The sequence below is a fragment of the Saccopteryx bilineata genome, chromosome 2, assembly GCF_036850765.1.
Source record: "Saccopteryx bilineata isolate mSacBil1 chromosome 2, mSacBil1_pri_phased_curated, whole genome shotgun sequence".
Lineage (NCBI taxonomy): Eukaryota > Metazoa > Chordata > Mammalia > Chiroptera > Emballonuridae > Saccopteryx > Saccopteryx bilineata.
The window spans coordinates 394,141,751-394,167,851 of record NC_089491.1 but is presented as its reverse complement, the minus strand read 5'-3'; the positions used below and the strand labels follow the sequence as shown (position 1 = coordinate 394,167,851).

The window sequence follows — 26,101 nt, the reverse complement described above, 5'->3', positions numbered from 1 at the left end:
TTGGCTCATTTTCTAGCTCAGTGTCTTGTGGGATGGTCACATGTACTGCCTCTCGAGAGACTTGTTAGACTTAGGGCCTGTGAGCAGCTGGGCAGTGGCAGGAAGAGCCAGGAGACCGTCTCTGGTGTGTGTTCCTCCCACGATGTTGAGTTTCAGGGTGCCTGTGATGGGGTACAGTCCTCGGCACGTGCTCCCTCAGGGCCACCTTCCTCCCACATAGAGAACTCAAGCCCCCATTTCTCATTCACAGAGAAAGGATGTGGCCTCTCCTTGGACCTGACTTGAGTGGCCTAACCAAGCCTTGAGCACAGCTGCCCGCCAGGCCTCCCTGTGCGGGAGCCATTGGGTACTGTTGTTGTCACCGTTGGGGAGGGCAGGGAGGCTGCGTCCCTGTGCCCTGTGTGATCCCGTCGTGAGTGCCACAGCTCAAGCCCTCATTGGGTCAGACCTCCGGCCTTCCTGCCCGTTCTGCCAGGAACCTTGAACATACTTTTGTGCAAAATGGTCGCAAGGGCCAGGGAGAAAAGACTAAGGAAAGGCCAGACTCGTCCCAGGTGTCTCCACGGGCACAGGACCCTTCCTCGCTGAGCCCCAGTGCAGATGTAGACCCTTCCTCGCTGAGCCCCAGTGCAGACAGATGTGGACCCTTCCTCACTGAGCCCCAGTGCAGATGTAGACCCTTCCTCGCTGAGCCCCAGTGCAGACAGATGTGGACCCTTCCTCGCTGAGCCCCAGCGCAGATGTGGACCCTTCCTCGCTGAGACCCAGTGCAGACAGATGTGGACCCTTCCTCGCTGAGCCCCAGCGCAGATGTGGACCCTTCCTCGCTGAGCCCCAGCGCGGACAGATGTGGACCCTTCCTCGCTGAGCCCCAGCGCGGACAGATGTGGACCCTTCCTCGCTGAGCCCCAGCGCGGACAGATGTGGACCCTTCCTCGCTGAGCCCCAGCGCAGACAGATGTGGACCCTTCCTCGCTGAGCCCCAGCGCGGACAGATGTGGACCCTTCCTCGCTGAGCCCCAGCGCAGACAGATGTGGACCCTTCCTCGCTGAGCCCCAGCGCGGACAGATGTGGACCCTTCCTCGCTGAGCCCCAGCGCGGACAGATGTGGACCCTTCCTCGCTGAGCCCCAGCGCGGACAGATGTGGACCCTTCCTCGCTGAGCCCCAGCATGGACAGATGTGGATCGGACGGTAGTGCTGCCTCTCTCCCGAGGCTGCCGTCAGCGTGAGCGAGTCAGAGCCTGTACCTGCTTGTTTAGAGCCCTCCCAGCCAGCTAATGACCAGTGTGATCCCTGCCGCAGGGCCTTTCACTGAAAGGTGGGTTCCTGCTTTCCCTGCCGCATGCTGTGCCCCTGCTCCTGGCCGTGTCAGACGAGCTGGCTAGCCGCCATCACCAGGTTTCCCTACTCCTTAAATGGTTGTGGCGTGTATGAGGAAAAATAATATGGTATGCATATATGCAGTAAAGATTTTTTTGTCATTTTTATTTCACACACGTGTGCCTGAATCCCAGCGTGAGATGAGCAGCTGAGAAGCGTGAACTGTTGGAGGAGCTCTGACAGTGGATGAGGTGTGCTTCCCCTGAAGAGGCTCTTTCTGGTTGCGATGTTGTGAACACTCTTTGCCAGGAGGGACGTCTTTGTTACTGTGGGAGTCATGCTTTCCTAGCTGAAGGGGGTAGAGAGCAGGGGGCAGGACAGACGATTCCCAGTCCTTGGGGTCTCGCAGACGGGCCGCGTGGAGTTCTTGCACACAGCTGCCTGATGTGTGACTGCCCCACCCTTCAGTAGCTCTGAGTGGCCCCTCTCTGCATTTCTGTCCTGCTTTCCTCTCCTTTCCCTTTGGTTCTGAGAAGCACGCCTTCCCACACTCCCCAGACCCAGCGAGAACCAAAGGGGGCCTGCTTTCCTCAAGCACACCTCCTTGTGCCGGGGGCCGGCATGCAGGCTCCAGGTGGTGAGGCTGCTGCAGCAGGGTTCCCTAAGCAGGTCTCTGCTGCAGGTGCCCGCTGCAGTGGGCACTGGTGCCCTCCGCTCCCATGGGCCAGTGGCGGATGATAAGCGGGAAGGCTGGGTCCTCATGGGGGGGGGGGTGTCAGGTCCCTGGAGAGAGACTTTGTCCTGTGTCCTCCTGCTTGGTCACCTCATGCCGACATCGTCTTAGCCCTTGAGCAGCTCTGCCGTCGTAGCTGGTACAGGAAGGAGGGGCCAGGAGGGAGCCCAGAGTTCTCCAGCTTGCTGACATTGCTGCGTAAGGACTGCACCCATGAGTGGAGTTGGGTGGCTTGCAGACAGCCATCCATTTTTGGAAAGTGAAACAAGCAAAAATAGGTAATGCTCAGCCTCCCAGGAGGCCTGGATTCCTAACCCCTGGAGGTGCAGAACTAGGGCAGGAAGGTTTTTGGACAGAGCTGACCTTACCTCACTGCTGACAGCATTGGGAGTGAGGGGTTTCTTCTTGTTGGATTTGGGTTGCAGCCTAGATAGTCGCCCTGGATCCTCAGCACAGGTGCCAGGCGGAGCTGGGACACGGACTGTTAAGGAACAGTTCTCTCCTCAGAGTCCTGAGACTGCAGATGGGTGTGGCCTTCCCCCGCACAGAGGCAGGGAGGGCTGGACCCAGGCCTGGGGTCTGTCTGGGGACCCTTGGTGGACTCTGCCTCAGCTCTGTGAGTGGGGGAGACACATAGCTGAGTGTGGGGTAGTGAAGAGGCAAATGGGGTGACAGCCAACCTCAGAAGCTGGTGAGGCCTGGTTTTGTTGTCGTTGGTGAGAAGATGCCAGGGCCAGGTCCTCGTGTTCAGTAAGCACAGAGGACAGCGAAGGCATCAGGAGGTGCTGCGGGAAGGTGCGGAAGACACTCTCCGTGATCTGCCAGTGTGTACCTGGACCAGCTTTCCCTTCTTTTATTTTTATTTTTTATTCATTTTTTCAGAGAGGAGAGGGAGAGACAGAGAGAAAGGAGAGACAGAGAGAGAAGTGGGGAGGAGCTGGAAGCATCAACTCCCATATGTGCTTTGACCAGGCAAGCCTAGGGTTTTGAACCGGCGACCTCAGCATTTCCAGGTTGACACTTTATCCACTGCGCCACCACAGGTCAGGCCTGCTGCTTACTCTCTGCTCCCTTTTCTGCGTGCGAAATAGTACTAGATAAGGCCTGCCTTGTGGTAAGTAACGCTTAAGGAGGCATGAAAGAGGCCATTATGTGATTCTGACACATAGGTAGTAAATAAATGTTCGTTTTCTTCAATCCTAGCTTTTTTGATTTTGCCTTTTATTGACACTTCTGGAAGGAGGTAGAGCCCTAATTTTGCACATAAAGAAACCGAGGCCCAGGGAAGTCTTGCCGTGCAGTTGATGACAGAGTCCTGTGACTATATCCAGCTTTAGAGCCGGCCAGGAATCTTGTCTAGGTGGTAGCCATGTATCCAGTGAAAATATTTACTGTGCAACAAGGAGTGGGGAGTTTGGTGGCCTCGAGCCCTGGAACAGCAGTATTTAAACAGGTGTGCATGCCTCCAGGGGGCCTGCTAGGTGGTCAAGAAAGAAGATAATACTACAATTTCTATTGATGTCTTATTGTTCCCACAGAACTCACCTATGTGTTCGCGTGTGTTAGATCTGTTAGAGTCTGTAACCCACTGCAGCGATTTTCACCAATGTGCTGCATGAGAGTTTTTTGTTTTGTTTTGTTTTGTTTTTTGTATTTTTCTGAAGCTGGAAACGGGGAGAGACAGTCAGACAGACTCCCGCATGCGCCTGACCGGGATCCACCCAGCACGCCCACCAGGGGGCGATGCTCTGCCCCTCCGGGGCGTCGCTCTGCTGTGACCAGAGCCACTCTAGCGCCTGGGGCAGAGGCCAAGGAGCCATCTCCAGCGCCTGGGCCATCCTTGCTCCAATGGAGCCTTGGCTGCGGGAGGGGAAGAGAGAGACAGAGAGGAAGGAGAGGGGGAGGGGTGGAGAAGCAGATGGGCGCTTCTCCTGTGTGCCCTGGCCGGGAATCGAACCTGGGTCCCCCGCACGCCAGGCCGACGCTCTACCGCTGAGCCAACCGGCCAGGGCCGCTGCATGAGTTTTTAAAACACGCGGTACCTATTTAGTCAGGAGCACTGACCTCTCTTCCCTTAGAACCTCAGATTGTCACATAATGACAGCAGCCAATACAACAGCTGTGCAGTGAGTCAAAACTTAGGCCTGTTTTTGTCAGACCGGTGGCATAGTGGTGTGTGCTGGCACCATCTGTTGTCAGACCAGAGGCCATGGGTTAGGGTGGGCATCCGGGCCAAGTGAAAAGACAAGTTGCCTTGGTAAAGCCCCTCTGCCACCCCCTTGCTCCGCTCTGTGACCCTGCTCCTGGCTCGTCCACTGGATGTGCCCACATGTCACAGCTCACGGCCTCAGTCCTCACAGTGGGGCACTGCATCAGTGTCCTCGTTCCACACACGAGGACCCACCGCAGAGAGACTTGTGTGCTTGTCATTGCCAGCAGTGAGTGTGCACTTCTGCATGGGAAAGGCTGAGCCCTCAGAGGGCAGAGGTCACCACCCTTAGTTTGCCCAAGGAGGGCATGATGCCAGAGCAGGCCTGGGCTTAGAACGTGTGCAGAGGGAAAGGACTGAGCTAGAGCAGGGAGGTTGGGAAGGCCGGAAGGACCATGCTGACTGCTCTGGGCTGGGTGGTGGATGCCTGCCTCTGTGAGCAGCTCTCTTCCCGGGAGATGGATGCAGGCCCAAGGTGCGTGTGGGCCTCCCCAGCCAGAAGGCAGGTGGGTGGGTCACTGGCTACCTCCCTCACCGTCTGCTCCTGAGGAGTCCCCTATGTTTGGCTATAGGATAACCCACCAAGCTCCTTTTTCCAGCTCAAGGACCCCCCCCCCCCCAGGAATGCCTAGGAAAGATGCTGCAGGACTGTATCACTCATGGGGAGCACTGTGCTTTGTATGGGTGTGGCTTAGCCTGAGAAGAGGGGCTCTTGTCCCTCCTCCTGTCCCCATCTGGGGGTCATTTCTGAGGCCAGATGTTCTCTGAACACATCCTAGGGTAACAGCTCTCTCTACACCTGCAGTCAGAGGCCTCCCTGAGGGTTCACGCTTGGCCCTCTTGCCCTGCCACCTCCATCTGAGCTCGGGCAAGGCTGACGGGCTGAGCCCAGGAGCCCCATAGGGAAAGGCTTTGGACCTGTGAGCCTAACTCCTTCCACCTCCTGTGGACCAGACAGCAGGCGCCTGTGGGAGCAAGGGCTCCGGGAACCCACCACCCCAGACACTGGAGATGAGGACGGAGGTGGCAGGGGGTCAGAAGAGTTCTGAGGTCAGCCTGGAAAGTTACCAGGAAGATCACATGAGCTCAAGCTGGGGTGTCCGAGAACTTCTACCTTCCTTTTGGACACATGGGAAAGGTTTTCCAGTAGTGGGAGTAGTCAGTCTGGGCTCCACAACCACCGCAGACCCAGCGTCCTGATTGTCAGACGAGGCCCCTGCCCTGGCACAGGGAGCTCACAGCTGGGGGGGGGGGGGCTCCTCTCAGAGCTCCAGGAGGGAGGCTCCAGGGACAGGGAGCTCACAGCTGGGGGGGGGGGGCTCCTCTCAGAGCTCCGGGAGGGAGGCTCCAGGGACAGGGAACTCACAGCTGGGGGAGGGGGCTCCTCTCAGAGCTCCGGGAGGGAGGCTCCAGGGACAGGGAGCTCACAGCTGGGGGGGGGGCTCCTCTCAGAGCTCCGGGAGGGAGGCTCCAGGGACAGGGAGCTCACAGCTGGGGGGGGGGCTCCTCTCAGAGCTCCGGGAGGGAGGCTCCAGGGACAGGGAGCTCACAGCTGGGGGGGGGCTCCTCTCAGAGCTCCGGGAGGGAGGCTCCAGGGACAGGGAGCTCACAGCTGGGGGGGGGGCTCCTCTCAGAGCTCCGGGAGGGAGGCTCCAGGGACAGGGAGCTCACAGCTGGGGGGGGGCTCCTCTCAGAGCTCCGGGAGGGAGGCTCCAGGGACAGGGAGCTCACAGCTGGGGGGGGGCTCCTCTCAGAGCTCCGGGAGGGAGGCTCCAGGGACAGGGAGCTCACAGCTGGGGGGGGGGCTCCTCTCAGAGCTCCGGGAGGGAGGCTCCAGGGAAGAGCCCGCACAAGGCTGCCGGGGCCTCTCCTCCCACGGGTGCCTCTCCACATGCAGCACGAGGGTTTGCTGAGCTCCCGCCCGGGCCCCTCAGTGGAGAAGCTGGTAACTGCCCCCCCACTGCCCCCCCCAGCCCCAACAGTGTCCTGTCCCCTTTCCAAACACATCATCATGTTGGGGTGTTGGGGGACAGTGGAGGCCAGAAGGTCCTCTTGGCTGACCCTTAACCTCAGTAGGAATTTCTCAAAGCTGTCTTCTTGTCTTTGGTTGTTCCTAGTGTTAGTGTCTGTCATTATTGTCCTTGCAGTGGCCGGGCAGCCTCACAGGACTTCTCACAGGCAGTCTTGGAAGGGGGCCCCCAGCCCTGCAGCCCACCTTCCCGGGGCGGGGGCCCTGTCTGGCCCCCTGACCTCGTACTAGCCAGGCTGCTTTGGAAGCCCCCCTGGAGTGCCTCCTCGGGAAGAGGGCTCCGTGAGACCAGGCTCTGCTGCCTCGGACGTCCCAGCTGTCCTCCGGGACCGGCTCCTTCCTGTCTCTCCCCTCCCTCAGCACGAGCTGGAGTATTGTTTTCCAGCAAGGAAGGAATGTCCAGCTGGGTATCCTCTGAGAAGAGCAAGCCTGTCCCCCTCCTTCCTGGGGTGGGGGCTGGGTGAGGCAGATCACACCCTGTGCCTCTGTTGTAATGGGGGGGTCCATGTGGCTGTGAGAGGTTCAGGTGTCTGCCATGAAGCCACAGGGGGCAGAGAGGGCTTTGGGATGTGGGGACGGTCCATGCTCCTTTACTGCACCTCCTTAGAACTGACCCCTGAGTGTCCCTGCCTCATCTTCTTACAGCCCACGACCCTCCCTCAAGGCACCATCAACATGAACCAGTGCACAGACGTGGTGGACGGAGAGGGCCGGACAGGCCAGAAGTTCTCCCTGTGCATCCTGACCCCTGAGAAGGAGCATTTCATCCGGGCAGAGACCAAGGAGATCATCAGCGGGTGAGTCTGCTCCAGGCATCGTGGGAAGTGGGGTCCCTGCCACCTGCAGGTTCCTGGACCGTTCCCCTTTGGCGTACTCACGCAGAATCGCACCCTTTCTTCCCTGAGTCTGCTCCTCTGATCCCTCTCTCCACACCACCCTGTGCCCAGTCCCCACCCCGGACATCGCTCCCCGCCCTGGCCTCTGCATCGTCCCCGCCCTGGCCTTTGCATCGTCCCACGTCCACGCGCTCGCCGCCCCGCGTCCACACGCTCGCCGCCCCGCGTCCTCGCGCTCGCCGCCCCGCGTCCACGCGCTCGCCGCCCCGCGTCCACGCGCTCGCCGCCCCGCGTCCACGCGCTCGCCGTCCCGCGTCCACGTGCTCATCACGGCTGCTCCCTTGACTCCTGCGTGCCTGAGGCCTCCCTCTGCTGGCACGTGGCGTGGAGCGCCATGTCCTCCTTAAGCCTCTTACTGGCCCCCTCCTCTGTCCTCACTGCACCCTAACCTGTCACTCGGCCACCAGGGGCTTAGTCCCCACAGCACTGTAGCCTTGCCCGCCCCCTACCTAACACCCCAGCACCGGCGGGTCAAGTCCAAGTATGTCGGCTGCCTTGGAGACCGCGTCCCCGCCCCCCAGCCCCTCTCCCACCCCCCGGGGCCTGAAGCGCCACCTCTGGGCCCTCGCTCTGGCCCCTTCCTCAGTGTGGAATACCTCGTTCAAGTCACTCTCCTGGAGCCCTCCCTGGCGAGGTGGTGGCTCCACCTGCTGGATCTTTTAGAAGATGGGGGTTGTCTGTGTGCTCGTCTGGCTTCTTCAGCCAGGGGTCGGCCCTGGTCAGTGGAGGCCATTTGCCAGTCAGAGTGCCCAGTGCCCACACACGGGTTACTGCAGTGCTGCTGCACTGGCACCCTTGTCTGAGTGGACAGAGTGGAAGGTCTGTGGCCATCGCACTCCCCTGAGCACACCCTGTGCGGAAGCTTAGGGAGCCCAGGAAGTGGAAGGCAGGCCCAGCTCTTCAGGTCACGGGAGTCCAGGAGGGCTTGCGTGTCTGCCTGCTGGGAACCCGGCTCACGGGGCGGTGGCGGCCAGTTTTGCATGGCCCAGCTGCACATAGTACATGCAGTGAGCGGTGTGGCCAGAGCTCAGGCCCTGGGTCCTGGAGAACTCCGCTCACCCTGCAGGACAGAGCAGGAGGCAGATGACGCTGAGAAGGGTTCTGGAGGAGTAAATCGTGGGTTTAGGGGGGCCGGGCTGATTATTGTCAAGTAGAAGGATTGGACTGTGAAGCCATTTGTTTCGACAGCTGAAAGACTTCTGTGAGCAGTGGCCCGCCTGGGCGTTAGTGTCTCAGCTGCAGCTCTGGCCAAGGCTGCTGCCTGCGGAAGCAAGAACACATCTCAGTTTTTGTCAAGTTCAAATCCACACCATGGTAGGAGTGGAGCAGAGGGTCCACCCTCTGCTAGGGGTGCCAGCTCACCCCAAATCCTCCTCCCCCGGGGAGAGGCAGGTCTGCATGTCTAGCACCCAGGGGCACACAGGAGGACGCTTGGATTCTGCTGCTCCCTGATGTTAATCCTGCGGCCGTATAGTTTACGAGTGTGAAGGGCTTTCACAGAGACCTCACTGCAGTGGGGGACTGACTGAGGGCACCTTCCAGTGTGAGGGACAGCGTGGAGCTGTCTGCACTTGCTGTCCTGGCCTGGTCTGGCGAGCACCCTGGGCCGTGGTCAGTGTGAGGGACAGCGTGGAGCTGTCTGCACTTGCTGTCCTGGCCTGGTCTGGCGAGCACCCTGGGCCGTGGTCAGTGTGAGGGACAGCGTGGAGCTGTCTGCACTTGCTGTCCTGGCCTGGTCTGGCGAGCACCCTGGGCCGTGGTCAGTGTGAGGGACAGCGTGGAGCCGTCTGCACTTGCTGTCCTGGCCTGGTCTGGCGAGCACCCTGGGCCGTGGTCAGTGTGAGGGACAGCGTGGAGCTGTCTGCACTTGCTGTCCTGGCCTGGTCTGGCGAGCACACCTGGGCCATGGTCAGTGTGAGGGACAGCGTGGAGCCATCTGCACTTGCTGTCCTGGCCTGGTCTGGCGAGCACCCTGGGCCATGGTTTCACTGCCCAGCTGGTCCCTTCGGAGACCAGGCCCACCCCTCAGAAGCTGGGCTCCAGAGACAGCTCTGGGTGACAGGTGGGACAGGAAGGTGTTGTCTGAGGTCCCCGGGTAGGCTGTGGACTAGGTCAGTGAGGGTGTGCCTTGCATGTGGCATTAGAGTCATGATGGTGATGTCTGGCGTTTGATGGTGCCTTCGGCAGTGGCCTGAGTCCTGTTGTCAGACACTTGGCATAGATCAGGGGTCCTTGGCTGTGCCTTGAGCCACCCTCCTGTGGTCACATCTGTCTATAGGTACGGGACTTGCCATTTCCACGCAGTTTGGGTAGACAAGGTAGATTGGGTTCCCGGACCCAATGCCAACATGTAGGGTGGGGATAGTGGTCCCACACATACAAACAATTCTGGTTGCCCAAGAATTCAAGACTGTTCAGAGACAGTCTACCAGGGTAGCACTGGGTCCTGCAGGTTGAGGGTGCAGTCCCACAAGGTGGCTCCTCCCACCCCACCGCCACACTCTGACCAGCTAGCTGTAGATGGAGGTTCCCACAGCCCCTTCTTGGGTTCAGTTAAGTTGCTAGAATGCTCACAGAATTCAGGAAAACCTATTTGCTGGCTAGTTGATGTATTTGTTACAAAGGATCTTAAAGGATACAGGTTTGTCCTTTTGGAGTCCAGTATGTTTCTGGGCCCAAGCGTTCTGGTTCCCTAGTCTGGAAGCTCTCTGAACCCCGGCCTTCTGAGTTTTATGAAGACATCATTACATAGGCCTGTTCTAGCTATTGACTTGATCCCTTCTTCCTTCCGAGAGGTCAGGGGCTACAACGGAAAGTTCCAGCGCTCAGCTCACTTTGCTGGTTCTTCTGACAACCAGCTCTGTCCTCAGGTGCTTCCAGAAGTCACCTCATGAGCACAACAAAGACATCTTTATAGGCCCTGGCCATGTGGTTCAGTGGAGAAAGCATCGTCACGGCACACCGAGGTTGTGAGTTTGATCCCCAGTCAGGGCACATACAAGAAGTGACCAGTGAGTGCACAACTACATAGAGCAACTAAGTGGAACAATGAGTTGATGCTTCTCTTTCTCACTCTCAAATCAATGGGAAAAAAACTTATTTAAAAAGACGTTTTTATAGCTCTCCACACTTAGGAAATTCTAAGTGTTTCAGGAGCTGTGAGCCAGGAATTATGGACATAAACCAAATATGTATGAAAAATTTATTTTAGTTATCTGAATGACCGAATATATATTTCTTATAAATCACAGTATTGCACATGGTCACTAGTGGGGACGAGACACCCAGTGCATATGCTTTCGGGGTCCCAAATGCAGACTGATCGCTCCTAAGGGCAGGAGACTGGGGAGGTGGCTCAGGGGCACATCCAGGGCCTGAATGAGTCACCTGACTGCTTTTCCCCGTCTGGTCCTGGGTCTGACTCTCTCTCCTCCCTGTCCAGCAGGCGGCCGGCAGTCCCTCTTCTCTGCAGCGCTTTTGATCTTGGACAGCACCCTCCTCATTTTCCCCACCCACAGGGAGGGACACAGGCTTCCTGTGGAGAGGCGGGTGGGGCAGTGTGCTTGGAGAGGGACTTCCTTCTGCCCTCCTCTGTCCTCCCTCCTCTGCCCCTGTCCCCTTCCTTGGGCTCCCTCCTTGGCCTGCTGGGTGTTCCTGCACGGCACGGCCTCTTGGCTGGGTAACGTCCGCTGTGGGTTCTGGGGCCCTGTGAGTGGTAAGTGCTTGGGTCCCTGAAGGGGTGTGGGCACTTTCTCCTGGATGGCAAGGGAGCAGGACAGCCCGCCCGACCTTCTGCCCTGGGTCTGCCCTGAAAGGAGACCCCTGAGTGGCCTGAGGCAGCCAGGTCTTTCCCAGGGCTGGATGAAGAGAGGTGGCCGTTCTTTTCCCGTTTCTTCCTGCTGGGAGGGGATGCCCAGGGTGTTTGAAGCAGTTCCCACGTCTCTCAGAGGTGGACTCCAGGTGGGAGTTGGCAATGTTGGGGGTGGTGTGCTCGCTCCTTGGTGCCTCCCAGCTGGCTGGCTCGGGGCTTTCTCCCACACTCAGTTGTCCTGGCTCTGCCTTTGAAGTTGGGGACCACGTCCCTGGAGCTCACGTCCAGCACCAGTCCCATGAGCACATGCACCCTCACTTCTCTTCCCTGGGGGTATTTTAGCATTTGTAATACATCTGGGTAACTGGGAACATCAGACGCTCCGTGCTGGGCTCCTGTGAGGAAGCTGCGTGCAGAGGACAGACCCGTCATCTGTTTCAGGGCCAGGCGTCTGTCAGTCTGTCCGTCTCCAGCCACAGCACAGGGGACGGACCCCAGCCTCCCTCACCGCGTGCTCTGCCCGAGTCTTGGGCCTTGTTCAGGCAGTAGAGCCTCAGCCGGCAGTAGAGCCTCAGCCGGCAGTAGAACCGCAATGCAGGCCTCCCCACACGTCCTGTCCTGGGAGACCTGCAGGTGTGCCTGGCTCTGCAGGGCTGCCAGTTGATGGCAGCTGGGTCAGTGTGCAGGGGTTCAGGACACCACAGGGACCTGTCCCTCCCTGCCATGGTCCCTGCATTCTAGGTGACTTTTCCGAGCAGTGTCTTTCCTCTCTCAGGGTTAGCTTTAAGGGGGGCCTTCTGCTGACATGGGTCCATGCCCAAAAGAAAGTTCAGCCCTTATGCCAGGCTAGACAGCAGGTGAGCACAAGCACGTGAACTCCTCGGATTACAGGAGTGAGGCCCTTTGAGAGTCTGCCTGTCTGCGGGCTTCGCAGATAGCAATCATGGCCTCCTTTCTTGCTTTGGGGTTCACAGAGAACTGACCTGCAGGACCTGGGCCTCAGGTCTCTGGCTCAGGCAGTTGTTGCTTCTTTCAGCAAACTGTGCATCACCTGCTCTGGGCCGGGTTGGGTTGAAAAGAGCCCCTCAGCTCCGATGCTGATTCCACACACCCAGCCCCTCTCCTGGCCACCAGCGGTCAACTGCACAACCAGCCTCCCCTCCTCCGGCTGTCCCAGAGGCCACTGACTGTGACTGGCCTCCCTGCCCCCCACATTAAAGGAGTACCTCTGCAGTTCTAGAGACACAGCCCTTTTCCCTGTCCCAGGCTTGGGGTGCTGGTCGTCACAGCGGCCCCCAGCCAGGTGCTCAGGGCGCTGCTGGTGCAGACTCTGCCTCACATCGCAGCCCAGCCCCCACAGCAGCCCCTGCCACAGGCTGGGAGCCCCCACAGCCCCCACCACAGGCTGGCAGCCCCCACAGCAGCCCCCGCCACAGGCTGGGAGCCCCCACAGCAGCCCCCGCCACAGGCTGGGAGCCCCCACAGCCCCCACCACAGGCTGGCAGCCCCCACAGCAGCCCCCACCACAGGCTGGCAGCCCCCACAGCAGCCCCCACCACAGGCTGGCAGCCCCCACAGCAGCCCCCACCACAGGCTGGCAGCCCCCACAGCCCCCTGCCACAGGCTGGCAGCCCCCACAGCAGCCCCCACCACAGGCTGGCAGCCCCCACAGCAGCCCCCACCACAGGCTGGGAGCCCCCACAGCCCCCACCACAGGCTGGCAGCCCCCGCCACAGGCTGGCAGCCCCCACAGCAGCCCCCGCCACAGGCTGGCAGCCCCCACAGCAGCCCCCGCCACAGGCTGGCAGCACACCTGACGTGGACTCTGAGTGTTCTGGGAGGAGGCAGACCAGTGTTTCCTGTGGTACCATCCCTTCTAGAGAGAACACTGGGGCCATTCTTCAGCAGCAGCCTCCTCCTGACCTCCACTCCTCCTTTCCCCCTTCCTCCAACCCTCCCAGGTGTCACAAAGCAAGTCGTGGTCACATCCCAGCCTGATCCAGGCCCTGGTGTCAGAGAGGGTGGAGCCAGGCCAGGTTGTGATTAGGGGGTGTCAGATGCAGAGCCAGGTCTAAGCCCTGCTCTTCTTATGCGCGGTCCCCTGCTGTCCTTCGTGGTGCTGGCCTGGAGTGGACTTCTCAGCATGTGGGCCCTGCTGTGGGCCCCTGGGCTGCTCTGCCAGGCTTCACCAAAGCCGGAGGGCCTAGCATCCTCTATCTAGGTGGGGCCCAGAGGTGAGTGGATGGGTCTGGAAGGAGGTCAGTTACTCAGCCCCTGAAGTGACCTGCTGTGGAGAACTTGTTTCCTGCTTTGAGAGCCCTAAATGGCCCCTCAGTTGCATCCCATCTGTGCGCTAAATCCATTCCAGAGGGCACTTACAGAGGCAAGTCTAAGCCCTGAAGATAGGGACGTGATGGAAACGATGAAGTCCCTGCACTCTGAGGCCAGTGGTCAGGCCTGCATCTCCACCAGGGCGCATGAAGTCCATGCACTCTGAGACCGGTGGTCAGGCCTGCATCTCCACCAGGGCGCATGAAGTCCCTGCACTCTGAGACCGGTGGTCAGGCCTGCATCTCCACCAGGATGCATGAAGTCCCTGCACTCTGAGGCCAATGGTCAGGCCTGCATCTCCACCAGGGCGCATGAAGTCCCTGCACTCTGAGACCGGTGGTCAGGCCTGCATCTCCACCAGGATGCATGAAGGCCCTGCACTCTGAGGCCAATGGTCAGGCCTGCATCTCCACCAGGATGCATGAAGTCCCTGCACTCTGAGGCCAATGGTCAGGCCTGCATCTCCACCAGGATGCATGAAGTCCCTGCACTCTGAGGCCAGTGGTCAGGCCTGCATCTCCACCAGGATGCATGAAGTCCATGCACTCTGAGGCCAGTGGTCAGGCCTGCATCTCCACCAGGATGCATGAAGTCCATGCACTCTGAGGCCCGTGGTCAGGCCTGCATCTCCACCAGGGCGCATGAAGTCCCTGCACTCTGAGGCCGGTGGTCAGGCCTGCATCTCCACCAGGGCGCATGAAGTCCCTGCACTCTGAGGCCGGTGGTCAGGCCTGCATCTCCACCAGGATGCATGAAGTCCCTGCACTCTGAGGCCAGTGGTCAGGCCTGCATCTCCACCAGGATGCATGAAGTCCCTGCACTCTGAGGCCGGTGGTCAGGCCTGCATCTCCACCAGGATGCATGAAGTCCATGCACTCTGAGGCCAGTGGTCAGGCCTGCATCTCCACCAGGATGCATGAAGTCCCTGCACTCTGAGGCCAGTGGTCAGGCCTGCATCTCCACCAGGGCGCATGAAGTCCCTGCACTCTGAGGCCAATGGTCAGGCCTGCATCTCCACCAGGGCGCATGAAGTCCCTGCACTCTGAGACCGGTGGTCAGGCCTGCATCTCCACCAGGATGCATGAAGTCCCTGCACTCTGAGGCCAATGGTCAGGCCTGCATCTCCACCAGGATGCATGAAGTCCCTGCACTCTGAGGCCAATGGTCAGGCCTGCATCTCCACCAGGATGCATGAAGTCCCTGCACTCTGAGGCCAGTGGTCAGGCCTGCATCTCCACCAGGATGCATGAAGTCCATGCACTCTGAGGCCAGTGGTCAGGCCTGCATCTCCACCAGGATGCATGAAGTCCATGCACTCTGAGGCCCGTGGTCAGGCCTGCATCTCCACCAGGGCGCATGAAGTCCCTGCACTCTGAGGCCGGTGGTCAGGCCTGCATCTCCACCAGGGCGCATGAAGTCCCTGCACTCTGAGGCCGGTGGTCAGGCCTGCATCTCCACCAGGATGCATGAAGTCCCTGCACTCTGAGGCCAGTGGTCAGGCCTGCATCTCCACCAGGATGCATGAAGTCCCTGCACTCTGAGGCCAGTGGTCAGGCCTGCATCTCCACCAGGGTGTATGAAGTCCATGCACTCTGAGGCCAGTGGTCAGGCCTGCATCTCCACCAGGATGCATGAAGTCCCTGCACTCTGAGGCCAGTGGTCAGGCCTGCATCTCCACCAGGGCGCATGAAGTCCCTGCACTCTGAGGCCGGTGGTCAGGCCTGCATCTCCACCAGGATGCATGAAGTCCATGCACTCTGAGGCCAGTGGTCAGGCCTGCATCTCCACCAGGATGCATGAAGTCCCTGCACTCTGAGGCCAGTGGTCAGGCCTGCATCTCCACCAGGGCGCATGAAGTCCCTGCACTCTGAGGCCGGTGGTCAGGCCTGCATCTCCACCAGGATGCATGAAGTCCCTGCACTCTGAGGCCAGTGGTTAGGCCTGCATCTCCACCAGGGCGCATGAAGTCCCTGCACTCTGAGGCCAGTGGTCAGGCCTGCATCTCCATCAGGATGCATGAAGTCCCTGCACTCTGAGGCCGGTGGTCAGGCCTGCATCTCCACCAGGATGCATGAAGTCCCTGCACTCTGAGGCCAGTGGTCAGGCCTGCATCTCCACCAGGGCGCATGAAGTCCCTGCACTCTGAGGCCAGTGGTCAGGCCTGCATCTCCACCAGGGCGCATGAAGTCCATGCACTCTGAGACCGGTGGTCAGGCCTGCATCTCCACCAGGGCGCATGAAGTCCCTGCACTCTGAGGCCAGTGGTCAGGCCTGCATCTCCACCAGGGCGCATGAAGTCCCTGCACTCTGAGGCCAGTGGTCAGGCCTGCATCTCCACCAGGGCGCATGAAGTCCCTGCACTCTGAGGCCAGTGGTCAGGCCTGCATCTCCACCAGGGCGCATGAAGTCCATGCACTCTGAGACCAGTGGTCAGGCCTGCATCTCCACCAGGGCGCATGAAGTCCATGGCGTTCCTGCAGCTGCAGGGCCCTCCCCACCTGCACTGTGGTCCTTGCAGGGTCAGCATCCCGCCTGGTCCCGGCACAATCTGGGCTTGTCCTGGGCTGGGATGCCGGCTCTTCTTGCCCTGGCAGGGGTAGGTTCTACTCAGGGCTGCTGCTTGCTCCTGTTTGGGTGCTCAGAGGCCAGGTCACTGGGTGAAGCAGGGGGCCTGGTACTTGGACCACTCAACATGGCAGGATCCTGATCTCTGAAAGTAGGGGTCTGACCTGCTCTCTTTTCTCCCTAGATGGCTAGAAATGCTCATGGTCTATCCCAGGACCAACAAGCAGAACCAGAAGAAGAAGCGGAAAGTGGAGCCTCCCACACCCCAGGTAGGTGATGTGCTGACTAGGTGGCTTCCCCGCAGTGGAGCTGAGGAAAAGTGAGGACACTCTGGCAGGTATTAGAGGGCTCAGTATCCAGTGAAAATGTGGGGTTGCAGGAAGCCTGGTCAGGGCTGAGGCAGCCTTTATCCCAACCTCTCCTTCCAGTGGTTCATGGGCTGCAGTGGGCATGCTCCTCTCTGAGCCACAGGGCAGGAGCCATCACAGAGACTGGTGGCCTGCTGGTGTGCTCAGGGGCTCCCGTGGGGGGGGGGGGGCGTCCATCCAGAAGGCAGGCGCTGGGCAGCAGAAGCATAGCACATGTCCCTTCTGGCTGGTCTGTCTGCTGCTGGGGAGCAGACAGCAAGCTGGAGGGGCTGCTTGCTGCACACACATTTCTCCTGCTCCATCCGAGTGCCGCTTTCCACACAGAGATGACCCTGAAGGCAGAGGCTGAGAAAGGGAGCTGGGCAGGAAGGTCCTAGAGCCCTGACCTCGAACCTTTTTCTAGAAACCGCCCACTTTTGCAGTGCTGGTCAACCTGGTCCCTCCCGCCCACTAGCGGGCATTCCAGCTTCCGTGGGGGGCCAATCATGGCGGTTTGGTTGCTCACTACCGCCCACCATGAAAGCTGGACCGCCCACTAGTGGGCGGGAGGGACCAGGTTGACCAGCACTGCAAAAGTGGGCGGTTTTTATAAAAAGGTTTGCCATCATGGTCCTAGAGTGTCCCGGCCAACTGAAGGGCTCTTCGGGGACCCTACTCCAGCTCTGGGCTTTGACCATAAATGGAAAAAACAGGCACTAGCCTTGATTTTTGTGCCCCTTCCCAGTTCCCTGTGACCGGAGTGGGAGGGGGCTGGGTGTTCCCACCAGTTCTAGCCCTTCCCCAGCCCACTGTCCTCCCCCCTCCCTCCCGTGCTGTCCACAGGGGCTCAGGGCACCAGCGACTCCCGGCCATGCTCTCCGCACTCCTGGGTCCTGGTGTAGCAAATTAACCTTCCCGAGCCTCAGTGAACTGATTTCTAGAATGGGCCTTTTGACACCTGCTCAGACGGTTACTGTGAGCACGAAAGGATGTGCTGGGTCCGTCACGGCTGCTCAGTGAGTGATTCTTTTCCTCTGTGCCCCAACCTGATAGTTACCAAGTGCCCGAGGGAGCCCCACAGGGACCCTGAGAGTGGGCAGGATGGAGATTGGGGTCCGTATCTTGCAAGGCCCAGAGCCTGGCCCAGAGCCTGCCCATGGCAGAACCAGGCTGCCCCTGAGGTCCCAGTCCTCGCTGGCTGTGCTCAGCTTCACCAAGCGACAGAGGCCGACCTGGGCAGGACCGGGTGTTATGTGCTGGCCCCGGGCCCTCTCTCTTCCTTACCTCCCATGCCCTGTGAGTTCCCCTGAACGTGCATTCCCTGGCTTCCTGCTGACGGAGTGCATCCTGGGCCTGCCTGCCCTCCATCTGCCCTCCCCAAGGAGTGCCAGGGCAGCATCCCCTGGAGGGTAGTGTCACTGGCAGGAAATCGGCAAGATGCAGTCTGTCATTCCTGAAGACAGAGTGGAGCTTCCTGCTAGGGAATAGCAGAGACACATGCAAACCCTCTAGAGCTGCCTGGTTTGAGAGAGAAAGTCCCAGGCAGAGGAAGCGTTGAGGGTTGCGTGGCATTTCCAGAGGAATGCTTTGGGAAGAGTGCGGGAGCAGAGCTCCTGTCTCCTGAGAAGGCAGTGACGTGCACAGAAGACACACTGAGCAGAGCCCAGGGGATCTGGTTGTGTTCCTGCTCCCTGGCTGTCCCTCTGCTGTGACATCTCCCCCTAAGCTGCCACAGTGCAGCTTTCCAGTTGGGAGCAGGAGCCACATGATGAGAGACTTCCTTGAGGATCCCGTAGAGCCTGGGGCTCCTGAGGTCCCAGCCTCCTCCACTCGGCCTCTCGTGAGCCCTGGCAGGAGTCAGCCTAGACAGGTTTCTTCCTTCTGACTCTTGTTTCCCAGAGCATCATGTTTGAGGCCACTGGTTCCTGGAAGCGGAGACCTTTCACTGAGGCCCTGTGCCTGCATGGCTGCCCCATGGGGTGACATGGGGCCTCTCTGGGCAGATTTCCCCTTCACAGCCTGGTGCTGATGGTGTCCTCGTGTCCCACATAGCACTGGGGAGGCCCCTAGAAACAAGAGCCCTGACCACTCACCTGGCCTCTCTCTCCATGGCCCTGGATAGCTCAGCTCCGGCCACTGGGTGCTGGAGGCAGCGCTCTGCAGCACCTGCACTCTGGCAGCTCAGGGCAGCCCAGGGCTCCCGGTCAAGAAGAGTGCCTCAGGCAGTGGGAGCTGGGGCCGTGGAGAGGACAGAAACCAAGTGGCCTGAAAACCTCAGAGAGAGAGGGGCCCAAGCCAGGCCCTGAGGAAGGATGAAGATCAGCTGCAGGGCCTGGGGTCTCGGCAGAGCCCAGGGTAGGAGGGGCAACAGGCTAGCCCTGACCTGAGCCTTTGAAGCCTGGGGCCCGAGAGGCCTGGTCTTCCGGGTACTGCTTCTTACTCAGGCCCTGTTCACTCCAGGAACAAAGCCATTTCCTACTTTTTCCTGGTGCCGAGATACCTAGAGAAAGAATGATAGTCTACTCTGGGCCTGACCGCAGCAAGAAGGATGGAGACCTCACTGCCCTCCCTGCACAGCCCGTAGCTAGGAGGGGGGCACGGCGCAGGTCCCCCCAGCCAGGTGCTCAGGCTGGAGAGCTTGCTTTATCAATGAGCTCTGGGAGCCTGGCTCCTTCCATCTCCCCTGCCCCCCAGCTCCTGGTCCTTGCTCCTGTCAGACCATGAAGCAGCAGGCCTCCACGAGGAACGTCCTTCCTGGTCCAGCACTCAGCCCGTCTTGGGCCCCCGTGTTACGAGTTGGCACCTGTGCTGAGGCACCTTGTTTACTTGGGAGCCTGCTACCACACCCGTGTCCCATCCAGAGCCCTTGGGTCCCTCGCGTTGGGTCCCTGCTCGGTTTCCATGCCCATGAAGTAGAAAGGAAGGCTTCTATGAAATCCCCACCAAAGAGGGAGTGTGCTTAGCACATGGAGGGTACGGAGACCCCTCCCCTGGAGCATGCCTTCTTACTCTTCTGTCTTTCCTCCCTGCTTGACACCCACCCTGAGCAGCAGGTCGTTAGTGTTGACAGTCCCAGGCGTGCAGCCTTCCCCGCCACACGGGGACGAGCACACAACACACCTGCCTCCACACCCCTTCCTCTGTACAGGCCCCCGGGGTCCGAGGCGTCTCGGGCCCCAGCACCCCCTTAGCTCAGCAGTGACGTGGGGAGTCAGGGTTGGTGTGTCCACATCGTCTGGAGCCCCAGCACCCCCTTAGCTCAGCAGTGGTGTGGGGAGTCAGGGTTGGTGTGTCCGGGGTGTCTGGCCCCAGCACCCCCTTTGCTCAGCAGTGGTGTGGGGAGTCAGGGTTGGTGTGTCCGGGGCGTCTCGGGCCCCAGCACCCCCTTAGCTCAGCAGTGGTGTGGGGAGTCAGGGTTGGTGTGTCCGGGGCGTCTCTGGCCCCAGCACCCCCTTTGCTCAGCAGTGGTGTGGGGAGTCAGGGTTGGTGTGTCCGGGGCGTCTCGGGCCCCAGCACCCCCTTAGCTCAGCAGTGGTGTGGGGAGTCAGGGTTGGTGTGTCCGGGGCGTCTCGGGCCCCAGCACCCCCTTTGCTCAGCAGTGACGTGGGGAGTCAGGGTTGGTGTGTCCACATCGTCTGGAGCCCCAGCACCCCCTTAGCTCAGCAGTGACGTGGGGAGTCAGGGTTGGTGTGTCCGGGGTGTCTCTGGCCCCAGCACCCCCTTAGCTCAGCAGTGACGTGGGGAGTCAGGGTTGGTGTGTCCGGGGTGTCTCTGGCCCCAGCACCCCCTTAGCTCAGCAGTGACGTGGGGAGTCAGGGTTGGTGTGTCCGGGGCGTCTCGGGCCCCAGCACCCCCTTAGCTCAGCAGTGGTGTGGGGAGTCAGGGTTGGTGTGTCCGGGGTGTCTCGGGCCCCAGCACCCCCTTAGCTCAGCAGTGACGTGGGGAGTCAGGGTTGGTGTGTCCGGGGCGTCTCGGGCCCCAGCACCCCCTTTGCTCAGCAGTGACGTGGGGAGTCAGGGTTGGTGTGTCCGGGGCGTCTCGGGCCCCAGCACCCCCTTTGCTCAGCAGTGGTGTGGGGAGTCAGGGTTGGTGTGTCCGGGGTGTCTCTGGCCCCAGCACCCCCTTAGCTCAGCAGTGGTGTGGGGAGTCAGGGTTGGTGTGTCCGGGGTGTCTCTGGCCCCAGCACCCCCTTAGCTCAGCAGTGGTGTGGGGAGTCAGGGTTGGTGTGTCCGGGGCGTCTCGGGCCCCAGCACCCCCTTTGCTCAGCAGTGACGTGGGGAGTCAGGGTTGGTGTGTCCGGGGCGTCTCGGGCCCCAGCACCCCCTTTGCTCAGCAGTGACGTGGGGAGTCAGGGTTGGTGTGTCCGGGGCGTCTCGGGCCCCAGCACCCCCTTTGCTCAGCAGTGGTGTGGGGAGTCAGGGTTGGTGTGTCCGGGGTGTCTCTGGCCCCAGCACCCCCTTAGCTCAGCAGTGGTGTGGGGAGTCAGGGTTGGTGTGTCCGGGGCGTCTCGGGCCCCAGCACCCCCTTTGCTCAGCAGTGGTGTGGGGAGTCAGGGTTGGTGTGTCCGGGGTGTCTCTGGCCCCAGCACCCCCTTTGCTCAGCAGTGGTGTGGGGAGTCAGGGTTGGTGTGTCCGGGGCGTCTCGGGCCCCAGCACCCCCTTTGCTCAGCAGTGACGTGGGGAGTCAGGGTTGGTGTGTCCGGGGTGTCTCGGGCCCCAGCACCCCCTTTGCTCAGCAGTGGTGTGGGGAGTCAGGGTTGGTGTGTCCGGGGCGTCTCGGGCCCCAGCACCCCCTTAGCTCAGCAGTGACGTGGGGAGTCAGGGTTGGTGTGTCCGGGGTGTCTCTGGCCCCAGCACCCCCTTTGCTCAGCAGTGGTGTGGGGAGTCAGGGTTGGTGTGTCCGGGGCGTCTCGGGCCCCAGCACCCCCTTTGCTCAGCAGTGGTGTGGGGAGTCAGGGTTGGTGTGTCCGGGGCGTCTCTGGCCCCAGCACCCCCTTTGCTCAGCAGTGGTGTGGGGAGTCAGGGTTGGTGTGTCCGGGGCGTCTCGGGCCCCAGCACCCCCTTTGCTCAGCAGTGGTGTGGGGAGTCAGGGTTGGTGTGTCCGGGGCGTCTCGGGCCCCAGCACCCCCTTTGCTCAGCAGTGACGTGGGGAGTCAGGGTTGGTGTGTCCGGGGCGTCTCGGGCCCCAGCACCCCCTTTGCTCAGCAGTGGTGTGGGGAGTCAGGGTTGGTGTGTCCGGGGTGTCTCTGGCCCCAGCACCCCCTTAGCTCAGCAGTGGTGTGGGGAGTCAGGGTTGGTGTGTCCGGGGCGTCTCGGGCCCCAGCACCCCCTTTGCTCAGCAGTGGTGTGGGGAGTCAGGGTTGGTGTGTCCGGGGTGTCTCTGGCCCCAGCACCCCCTTTGCTCAGCAGTGGTGTGGGGAGTCAGGGTTGGTGTGTCCGGGGCGTCTCGGGCCCCAGCACCCCCTTTGCTCAGCAGTGACGTGGGGAGTCAGGGTTGGTGTGTCCGGGGTGTCTCTGGCCCCAGCACCCCCTTTGCTCAGCAGTGGTGTGGGGAGTCAGGGTTGGTGTGTCCGGGGCGTCTCGGGCCCCAGCACCCCCTTTGCTCAGCAGTGACGTGGGGAGTCAGGGTTGGTGTGTCCGGGGTGTCTCTGGCCCCAGCACCCCCTTTGCTCAGCAGTGGTGTGGGGAGTCAGGGTTGGTGTGTCCGGGGCGTCTCGGGCCCCAGCACCCCCTTTGCTCAGCAGTGGTGTGGGGAGTCAGGGTTGGTGTGTCCGGGGCGTCTCGGGCCCCAGCACCCCCTTAGCTCAGCAGTGGTGTGGGGAGTCAGGGTTGGTGTGTCCGGGGCGTCTCGGGCCCCAGCACCCCCTTTGCTCAGCAGTGGTGTGGGGAGTCAGGGTTGGTGTGTCCGGGGTGTCTCTGGCCCCAGCACCCCCTTTGCTCAGCAGTGGTGTGGGGAGTCAGGGTTGGTGTGTCCGGGGCGTCTCGGGCCCCAGCACCCCCTTTGCTCAGCAGTGGTGTGGGGAGTCAGGGTTGGTGTGTCCGGGGCGTCTCTGGCCCCAGCACCCCCTTAGCTCAGCAGTTGTGTGGGGAGTCAGGGTTGGTGTGTCCACATCGTCTGGAGCCCCAGCACCCCCTTAGCTCAGCAGTGGTGTGGGGAGTCAGGGTTGGTGTGTCCGGGGTGTCTCTGGCCCCAGCACCCCCTTTGCTCAGCAGTGGTGTGGGGAGTCAGGGTTGGTGTGTCCGGGGTGTCTCTGGCCCCAGCACCCCCTTAGCTCAGCAGTGGTGTGGGGAGTCAGGGTTGGTGTCGTGCAGCTGTCCTGGCCCCAGCACCCCCTTTGCTCAGCAGTGGTGTGGGAGTCAGGGTTGGTGTCGTGCAGCTGTCCTGGCCCCAGCACCCCCTTTGCTCAGCAGTGGTGTGGGGGTCAGGGTTGGTGCCGTGCAGCTGTCCTGTCTTGTGCACGGTCTTGCTCTCCACACGTCTTCTGGAGAAGTCGCTCACCCAGAGCCAGGCTCTTCCGCGTTGCCCCCTCTCCTGGAAGCCAGCATAGCCTTGTTCCTGTGGCCAGACTGTTCTGTTCTTGCTGACTCAGCATGGGAGGGGCACGCAGGGCCTCCAAAGGAGAGAAACAGAGCTCCCTGTGGACCTTGTCTGCTGCTGGGGCCCTGGTGCCATGGGAGAGTTCTCCAGAAGTGGGGAGCATGGGCAGGGAGCTGTGGTTGCCACCAGCCCTGCACAGGTTAGGAGGCCCCAGGGCGGGAGGTGGGTCTAGCTGCTTGGTGCTGGGAATTACATGTGTTTCCTAAGTTCTCTGTCATGGACCCTTGGATCTGAGGCCTGGAATTTTCTGTCTCTTGGGGATCCCTGTCACCCCCCTTTCCTCAGGGCTAGGGTCACATTAGGCATCAAAGACAGGTGTGCATGTTCCACGAGCACTTCACCAGGGGATGGGGCTGAGCACACTGGCAGGCAGGGCCGCTTCCCTCGTGGGCACAGCCACCTGTCCTTACTCTTGGCCCTTTCTGGCAACCTCTGCCTACCCTGGTTTAGCATTCTCTCCACAGAGGGGTTGGTTCACCAAGGACGGTCTGCACATCACCCCTGCCCAGCTCTGCAGGAGGGTCAGCCCCACCCTGAGCCCAGTACAGCTGGCCCAGCCTCTGGCCTTTGAGCCAAAGGCCCTGGGTTGCTCTGGGTTGGGTGGGGGCTCTGGGTTGGGTGGGGCACGGCAGGGGCGTAGGCTGGGGCAGTGGGCCGAGGGCAGTGCACTGACTGAGGAACAGGTGGCCCTTGGGTGGGATCTCCTTAGATTAGTGGTTCTATTGGAAGAGCCCTCAGGAAACCTAGAAACCATCGCTGTTTTTTCTGAGAAGGCCAGTTCTTCTGAGGGGGTCAGAGCTCTCGGGAGTCTCCAGCCAGGGAATTGGGTGTGCCAGTGGTATTGAGGCAGGGGAAGGTCATGTGTGTTCTGGGTCTGTGGGAACAGCCATCCTGGCTTTGTCCTTCCTGTGTGAGGCCTGGAGTCCCTGCAAAGCTGAGGAAAGCTTTGACTTGGCAAAATGCTCGTCTTCTCCTGTCGGGACACATCATGCCTGGGCTTCTCGGTGAGGCCTTCGGGGTGCTCATCCCAGGTACCCCCGCCCTGGGCCTCCTCCTGCCCTGTGGGCACGAGGGCTGGAAAGTTCCTGGAGCCTCACTTTCCCCCTTACTGGCTGTGCAGGCCTCTCCCTGCAGAGTGGGTTGGTGTGGGAAGGATGTGGCGGGACCACACACAGCCTGGCACACGGCTGACACCACCAACTGCTCCTAACCTCCCGTTGGTCGTCCGGGTCTGCACGTGCGCACACACAGCCTGGCACACAGCTGACACCATCAACTGCTCCTAACCTCCCGGTGGTCGTCAGGGCCTGCACGTGCGCACACACAGCCTGGCACACGGCTGACACCGCCAACTGCTCCTAACCTCCCGGTGGTCATCCGGGTCTGCACGTGCGCACACACAGCCGTGCCAGCCCTCTGTACTCCCCACGTCTGAGTGCGCCCTGCGTGAGAGCATCTCCTGCGTGAGTGCATCTCCTGCTGAGTGCATCTCCTGCGTGAGAGCATCTCCTGCGTGAGAGCATCTCCTGCTGAGTGCATCTCCTGCGTGAGAGCATCTCCTGCGTGAGAGCATCTCCTGCTGAGTGCATCTCCTGCTGAGTGCATCTCCTGCGTGAGAGCATCTCCTGCGTGAGTGCATCTCCTGCGTGAGTGCATCTCGTGAGTGCATCTCCTGCGTGAGAGCATCTCCTGCGTGAGAGCATCTCCTGCGTGAGTGCATCTCCTGCGTGAGTGCATCTCCTGCGTGAGAGCATCTCCTGCGTGAGTGCATCTCCTGCGTGAGAGCATCTCCTGCGTGAGAGCATCTCCTGCGTGAGTTCATCTCCTGCTGAGTGCATCTCCTGCTGAGTGCATCTCCTGCGTGAGAGCATCTCCTGCGTGAGAGCATCTCCTGCGTGAGTGCATCTCCTGCGTGAGAGCATCTCCTGCGTGAGTGCATCTCCTGCGTGAGAGCATCTCCTGCTGAGTGCATCTCCTGCTGAGTGCATCTCCTGCGTGAGAGCATCTCCTGCGTGAGTGCATCTCCTGCGTGAGTGCATCTCCTGCGTGAGAGCATCTCCTGCGTGAGTGCATCTCCTGCGTGAGAGCATCTCCTGCGTGAGAGCATCTCCTGCGTGAGTTCATCTCCTGCTGAGTGCATCTCCTGCTGAGTGCATCTCCTGCGTGAGAGCATCTCCTGCGTGAGTGCATCTCCTGCGTGAGTGCATCTCCTGCGTGAGAGCATCTCCTGCGTGAGTGCATCTCCTGCTGAGTGCATCTCCTGCTGAGTGCATCTCCTGCGTGAGAGCATCTCCTGCGTGAGTGCATCTCCTGCGTGAGAGCATCTCCTGCGTGAGAGCATCTCCTGCGTGAGTGCATCTCCTGCGTGAGTGCATCTCCTGCGTGAGAGCATCTCCTGCGTGAGAGCATCTCCTGCGTGAGAGCATCTCCTGCGTGAGTGCATCTCCTGCTGAGTGCATCTCCTGCTGAGTGCATCTCCTGCGTGAGTGCATCTCCTGCTGAGTGCATCTCCTGCTGAGTGCATCTCCTGCGTGAGAGCATCTCCTGCGTGAGTGCATCTCCTGCGTGAGAGCATCTCCTGCGTGAGTGCATCTCCTGCGTGAGAGCATCTCCTGCGTGAGTGCATCTCCTGCTGAGTGCATCTCCTGCTGAGTGCATCTCCTGCGTGAGAGCATCTCCTGCGTGAGTGCATCTCCTGCGTGAGTGCATCTCCTGCGTGAGAGCATCTCCTGCTGAGTGCATCTCCTGCATGAGTGCATCTCCTGCTGAGTGCATCTCCTGCTGAGTGCATCTCCTGCGTGAGTGCATCTCCTGCTGAGTGCATCTCCTGCGTGAGTGCATCTCCTGCGTGAGAGCATCTCCTGCGTGAGTGCATCTCCTGCGTGAGAGCATCTCCTGCATGAGTGCATCTCCTGCGTGAGAGCATCTCCTGCGAGGCGGCCCTGCTTCTGACCTGGAGGAGATGGGATGAGACTCCCACTTGGGCTCTAGATTCCCACAGAACTTTTGCAGGTGGTCGGGCCGGAGGGCATGAGTGCAGATTTGAGTGGTGTATTTGGTTGGCTTTCCTTTACACAGTGTTCCAGGTGTTTTATTTTAGCGTCCTAGGACCAAAAATAAGAGGGTAGGTGAGGCCAGGGGCTGGCCCCAGCATGGACGTTGTGCAGACGTGCTTGTCATTTGTCCCATTGGGCCAGGTTCAATGGTGCATCCTTTCCTCGCCCCTCTCAGCTCCTCTCACTGATGGCATAGGCACCTGG

General features: G+C 60.7%; 1 protein-coding gene across 8 annotated transcripts in view; it reads left to right on the top strand.

The window, feature by feature from the left end:
* MPRIP (myosin phosphatase Rho interacting protein) overlaps positions 1 to 26,101 on the top strand; it is a 177,133-nt gene that overhangs the window by 91,303 nt on the left and 59,729 nt on the right. For all 8 annotated transcript variants that reach the window (XM_066264491.1, XM_066264490.1, XM_066264488.1 and 5 more), the window contains exons 4-5: positions 6,940 to 7,091; positions 16,082 to 16,166. In XM_066264491.1, coding sequence (XP_066120588.1) covers positions 6,940 to 7,091; positions 16,082 to 16,166 — 237 coding nt within the window. The remainder of the gene's footprint in view (positions 1 to 6,939; positions 7,092 to 16,081; positions 16,167 to 26,101) is intronic.